Raw genomic sequence first — 6,839 nt, 5'->3', positions numbered from 1 at the left:
ACTAGATATAAGCCCGTGCGATGCACGGTTCTAGTAAATCTTTTTAATTAATTTAAGATTTTTTTTAATATGAAGATCATTCATCGGATATTTGAATAAAATTCCTAATATCATAAGATAATTTTTTTTTTTTAATTTTAACACTAAAGTTATCTTTCATAGGTTTTTTTTTTTTTACGTGGCACTTGAATTTAAAATTCCAAACCTTATTCTTTAATTTTGCTTAATAAAAAATAAATGACAAATCATTTTATTTATTAATTAAAATAAGTCCTTTGCAAATGCGTTTTTTTATATACTCGTTCTGTTCAAAATGTCAGTCTCATCTAAAATCTTTTAACTATTAAAAAAATTAGGGGGAATCTTCTAAATTTCTCTTTGTATATAAGGAAAAACATATTGATATGAGATTTAGTTTTATTCGTTTCGATGAGTACATTTTTAATATCTAATTTTTATAATATTTGCTAGGGAGAGATTAAAGATATTTACAATCAAAGATTTACATCCATATATGTAAAAAAGATAATTATTAGTTTTTAAAATAATTTAAATTTTAATTGTTCACTATTCGTTATTTTTACGGCAAAATTCTTAAATCTTATTCGTCACTTTTTTTTAGGTGGCGAGTGAATTTTTTAATTCTAAAATAAATTATTAATCTAAAATTTTATTGGTCAAAATAATACCTTTTCTTATGTGGCGCGTCAAATGCTCCCAAAAAATGTCTGCTTTATTTATATATATATTAGATTATTGTTTATTATTATTATTATTATTATTATTTAATCAAATTAAGTTGGAACAACCACTACCAACATTTTTAATTAATGCCTTTCTACCAATAAAAATAATAATAATGAAAATGCCCCTACCTTGGAGGCCCACCCAATACCATCTTGTGTAAATAAATCAGTGTTTGCCGCGTTTCTTATGGCAGCTAACAACCTACACACACAAACACATTCCCTCAAAAAAAAACCTACACACACAAACACAATCATCTTCATCTACTCAATCTTTAGTAGGTCTTAGTTTCAGATAAAAGGGACTATAATTTTTTTTTTTTTTTTTATTTTTGTTTAATTTTATTTCATTTTCCACTCAAATGGGTGCTGTTGAATCAGTCCCACAACAATCCATCCATGAATTTACTGTTAAGGTAATTGAATTTTTTTCTTTTTTTTTTGGTTGATTTATATGAAAAATTGTATTATCCCACTTGAGAAATCCAAAATTGGATGTAAGGTATTTATTATAATTTCAATTGTGTGAATAGGATAATAGGGGAAAGGATGTTGATCTAAGTATGTATAAAGGGAAAGTTCTTTTGGTTGTCAACGTTGCTTCAAAATGGTAATCCTACTTTACATTGATTTAAATTGGTTTGTTGATTTTTGAATTTATTATATTTTGGTTGTTTATAGTGTAAGAATTTGTGTTTTTGTTGGTATATGCAGTGGGTTTACCAATGTAAATTATACCCAGTTGACAGAATTGTACCAGAAATACAGGGATAATGGTAAGATTTTTGCTTTTTGTTTGTTTTGTTTTTGGGTTGTTATGTATTAGTATGATAAACTTGTGATTGTCTTTTGTTTGTGAAGTTAGAACTACAATTAGTGAAATTAGTGTGAGATATTGAGAAAATGACCAAATTTAGAAAATTATTTTGTGATGGTTCTGGGAGCAGGAGGAAAAGTGGAAGGATTTGAGAAAAAGATTGGGGGTTATTTGTTGTGTATGGCTATGAGAGATTATAATGATTCTATTGGCGATACTATTTGCGAGATGGCAGTAGGGTTCAGGAGATGGCTCTTTTTAAATCCATGGTTTTGAAAATGGGATGGGAATAATGAATAAGTAATAATGTTGGTAGACTTGTTTACTACTGGATCACTGTTAGACGAAGAATTGTGTCGGACATTGGAGTCTAATAGTCGTTAATCATAATACCATATCCATATGTACCTTTAATAATGTATTTTCTTTTCCTATGTTGCAAATACAGTGTAAATTGTGGGGTTTTTATTATTGTTTACCTATTGATTTCTTATGGATTAGTGTTGATTCTAGGCATATGCTGGACTTTTTTGTCTGATACACGTTATTGACTCAATTGTTTCCTTCATAACCTTGGTGGTGATCTAGGAATCTTTGGAACCTGTTGCTAGAACTTAGAATTTAAAAGAACTTAAACTTTCATGAGTTTCATCTTTTTCTTCTGCTTGAACGCCTTAATCCAACATGAGAACTTCCCAAGAGGTCAGCGATCCTAGTACTACTCTCAATAATTGTGGCTCATGTCAAGCAATGTGACAAAGTTTTACATTGGATGTTACTGGCTTATCGTAACCCTCCTTTATCCAGGCTTGGGACTGCAGCGGAAAACCTAGTGGCGGAGTTCCGATGGAGAATGAAATGACTAATCTTTCTAGGATGACAATGCATTAAATAAATGCTTTGCATTGTTGGATTGTCACACTAATTATTCATAAAATTAAAAAAATCTCATCAATGAAGAATGAAATGATTTTTCTAGGATGACACAGTGCATTGAATACATGCTTTACATTATTGGATTGTCACACTAATAATTCATCCAAAAAAAAAAAAACCCAAAGACTCATCACAAATGTATTGTCCAAAACGAATTTTCTCTATTAGCAATGAAGGGTCTTATATGTATGTATTATGACTGGTTGAAGCTTGAAGGGGATGTCTGAAGTGAACATGACATTAAATATCTTGGTAGTTGGTACTCACTTTAATTCGGACTTTTAAGAGATGTCAATGCCTTTCTTCTTCTTAGAGCTAGGTGTGTGAGTGAAGGGACACAAAAAGAGATATTAGGAAACGTAGGCGAGTGATTGTGAATCAAAATTGTTTTAAGTTTTTATTGAATCAGTTGTGCTAACTGTGCTTTATTCAGAGAAGTTATTCACTCATTTCGATCTCTTTATACTCAACTGAAACCTTTTTGTCCCCCCTTTTTTTTAATTGAAAAAGTCATTTTGCATCTGGTATCTCAGGTTTTGAAGTCTTGGCTTTTCCTTGCAATCAATTTCTAAAGCAAGAACCTGGGACAAGTGAAGATGCTGCAAATTTTGCTTGTACAAGATTCAGTGCTGAGTATCCCATTTTTCAAAAGGTAAGTTTGCAGTTTTTTTGCTGGGAGTTTCAATTTTTGTGGAATGTATACTTGTCCTCATTGAGCATTCCTTAGTTTATAATCTTGTGCGGATTTCTTTTGATGTGTGGCCTTTTTCATGTTTAGTAATAATATACCTTCACATGTCGTCTGTTAGAGACTTTATTTTATCTAGAATGTGGAGGATACAAGAGATGATTTATATTTTATAGTAATGGGACAAAAGAGATCTAGGCTCTGTGAGGAGAACTATGTCGCTGTTATATGGCCTTGGAACATTTTCTTGGTTGCTATATATATTTGTTCATTCTACCTTGAATCAAGTTCCCTTTTGGTACCCAGTCTTTAGAAGCAACAAATATGATGCTTTTGCATTTATGTTCTAGGTGTTTTTGTTCAATTATCCCTTGGTCATATTCCCACTTATGGGATTAAGGCTTTGATTGATTGAGGATTCCATGGCCTTTTTTACATTTCTTTTTGTTGTCTTTCAGCTTCCTACTATGCAGTGTGTTCTGATTGTAACTTCCTTTTTAGTTGAGGTCAGGAGTAGGCATTGATTTTTTTATTTATTTTTAGGGTGGCTTACAAATTTCTTAGGAGTGTTCGACGATTTTTCCTTTTTCTAAAATTCTTTGAGTACTCTTTCATACAACACCTTATAAAATATACTTCGTCTTCTATCACTTAGTTGGAAAGCAAAGGTCTCTAAGGCAAATCAAAACATTTTTATTGACTGCATGTTCAGTATGGCTCAATACATGCTAGACTTTAGACCCTATGTGTCAACTTTCTGATGTTAGTGCTACGTACCTAACAGTGAAAATTTTGGGTTTCATATTTTCTTGCCATTGGTGAGGAATCTAAGAGCAGTATATTATTGTATAGTAGATTAGTTTCTTATTATGAAATATGTTGGGATTTGATGGTTGTGGTTTGGGTCTTTCATGAAGCATTTACTGGTATGATGTTATTATGTGGAAGTATGAGGGAGGAGAGCATTTATGGCTTTGTGGTTGAAAAGGAAAGATTGGGTATTTCTCACTGGTAGTTTTGTGGCTGAAAAGGAATGATTAGATTTTACCCATTTTTGGCTTTGTGGTTTGAAACTTGAAAAGGCATAATTGGATTTCATGGGCTGAACTTGTAGTTGGCAGGTTTTGTGTGATAGACAATAGAGACCATAGAATGGTGTCCTCTGCATCTTTTTGGATTTTTTATGGTAGTGTATCCTATCTAACTGATATTGAATGAGGGGAAAAAAATTATTATTAGTTTAGGTTTAGAAAATTTCCTGTCTTTTTAATGATGAAATTTTCTTTAATTTTTAATGAATTATATTTATTAATAATTAATTTATATCTTAGAGGGCTATCAAAACCAGAGCCTCCTACTTTTTGAGGGATTATGTCCAAAGAACTATTTCAAAGTAAAATGGATTTGCTTGATGACAGGGAATGAAAGTAGTGTTAAGTACGGCTTGGTCGCTGGCTTGCTTATCTAGCAGTTGTATTAAGCTTCTCTTCCTGAAAAGAAATTTGATTTAAAAGTGAAAATTATATAACAGTTGTGTAAATTTCAACCCACTAAATAAAAAAAATAAAAAAAAATAAAAAAAAATCAAGAATTTCCTCAGCCCCAGATCAGCAGCTGGCCTGCAGCTTCCATTTATCAGCATCTTATTATTTGAAAAATAACAGCAACAATCAGGTCAGAATATCGTGAACAGTCAAATGGAATTCCACTTGAATATTCTCTGGTTGACAGGTCTTAGGTTTCTGACTCACTGTAAATAGTGATTTTGCCACTTTGATCATGCACATTTGGCACTCCCATATTTGAATTCCACACTGCGTATTGTCAGAGCATCGGAAGTTAATGTGCTCCCACTGCCCCCCCCCCCTTTTTTTTTGGGGTTGGGGGGGGGGGGGGGGGCGAGGGGGTGTTGAACCAGTGAACGGTGTGTTAAGTTGATAGTTCACTGCCGTGGGTCTATATTAGTGGGCACGAGCATTTAGTGCACCTCTCTTATCTTTTTCTCGTATGCACCTCTCTTATCTATAGTCTAGGAGCATATCGCATCAGTTCTTTAGGATGTTTGCATTTAAAAATTTTCTTGAACACACCCACCCCTTCGTGTGCTGCTTGACCAAGTGGGGTGGGGGGAACCCAAGTGACAGAAGACAATTTTCGAACACAGCTATTTAAACAAGATGAAACAAAGAAAAGGTGGGTGAGAAAAGAAAAAGTAGAGATTACAGAAATAACTCTTGTTTAGTGGTATTCCTTGAACTCCCATTACACTAACAAGAGCTGAAGCTAACCTGGTTACTGATATATTTGTGCATAATTATTTATCTATCTGTTTCCAGCTATAGCACTAAGCTACTAATATCACATTTCTGCCACTTCCCAATTGTTTGTACTTGAATTTTTTGTAACAGGTATGCGTCAATGGACCGAAGACAGCCCCTGTGTACAAATTCCTTAAAGCAAGTAAGCGTTCATCTCTTTTTGGAAACAGTGTCAAATGGAACTTTACAAAGTTCCTCGTTGGCAAGGATGGAAAAGTCGTCAAACGATATGGTACAACAACTCCTCCGCTTTCCATCGAGGTGCTTCATGCTCTTCCAGTCTTCCTCATCTTTACATCTCGCATTCTCATTGCTATATTTCCAGAAATCTGAATGTTCTTCTTTGACCTCTCGTTCTGCAGGGTGATATTAAAAAAGCATTAGGTGAGATGTGATGGGCTATAATGGCTGAGAAGTTTTGATGATTTATTTTTTCTTTTCTCGAACAAGATAAAATTATTACTATTATTTTTGTGTATAGAGTCATTTCTTGATTATAAATGAAATCAGTTTCTGTAGTTAATATTAATATTTGGAGTTTCGGACAGTGTGTATGATTTTGTTGACGATGTACTTCTCCCTATATTTTTGTATTTCTTGTAATCCAGAACAAGCTTGCGTCTGTTGATATTAGAACTTTGGACTGAGGTGTTTTTGATTCTCCACCCCCCCCCCCCCCCCCCCCCCCCCCCCGCCCCTCCCTCTCTCTCCCAACCCAAGTACCGTAACACACACACTTACACAATCCTTTGTTGAAGTAGCAATGCTGTTTAAGGCACTAAATCTCAGCTTCTGAATGGTGTTATAAGCAACACTATATGTGAATAAGCGTGATGAGTTAGTAAGATCTTAGTTTATCTTACTCTAATACCCTTATGCTTGTTGTAAGTGGAAATGGTAAAAGAGCTTCTCTTTTGGGAAAAAAAAATTCATTTGGATATATGTTTATAAGATATCAAAATAAATATTACTCAGTAATGGTTATAGTTTGTTATTTATTTATTTAGTTATTTATTTTGACAAAGATCACTAACAAAACAAACAAAAACTGCAAAGCTAAAAGGACTAACAAAGGAAGCGACGATCCCGAGCACTAACTGCCAACCAATGTGCTGGAGCGATCCACTGTTGAGGCACCTTACATAGCCGACAAGACAAAAAGCGGGGAAGAAGCTCTTGAATTTCCCGTAGCAACCAGAAGTAGGAGATATCAAAGGGGCCGAGACAACTGGAACAAGGAAACGAGCAGAGCGCATCAGTATAAACGAGAATACGCAGAAGGTCCCTGCGCAAGGCCAACCGGAGGCCCCCTAAGAAGGCCTGCAGTTCCGCCT

General features: G+C 34.0%; 1 protein-coding gene across 1 annotated transcript; it reads left to right on the top strand.

Annotated features, from left to right (window-relative positions):
* Positions 1-937: 937 nt before the first annotated feature.
* LOC145624004 (putative glutathione peroxidase 5) lies at positions 938-6,052 on the top strand. The gene is made up of 6 exons (XM_081676929.1): positions 938-1,162; positions 1,280-1,356; positions 1,461-1,522; positions 3,033-3,151; positions 5,596-5,766; positions 5,868-6,052. Exons 1-6 carry the CDS (start codon positions 1,109-1,111, stop codon positions 5,898-5,900), a joined length of 516 nt encoding a protein of 171 aa, XP_081533055.1. The 5' UTR covers positions 938-1,108; the 3' UTR covers positions 5,901-6,052.
* The last annotated feature ends 787 nt before the right edge of the window (positions 6,053-6,839 follow it).

This window comes from Chenopodium album, chromosome 3, assembly GCF_948465745.1.
Source record: "Chenopodium album chromosome 3, dcCheAlbu1.1, whole genome shotgun sequence".
NCBI classification, from domain to species: Eukaryota; Viridiplantae; Streptophyta; class Magnoliopsida; order Caryophyllales; family Amaranthaceae; genus Chenopodium; species Chenopodium album.
Note: the sequence above shows the minus strand (reverse complement) of the source record. Positions and strands in the feature narration are given on the sequence as shown.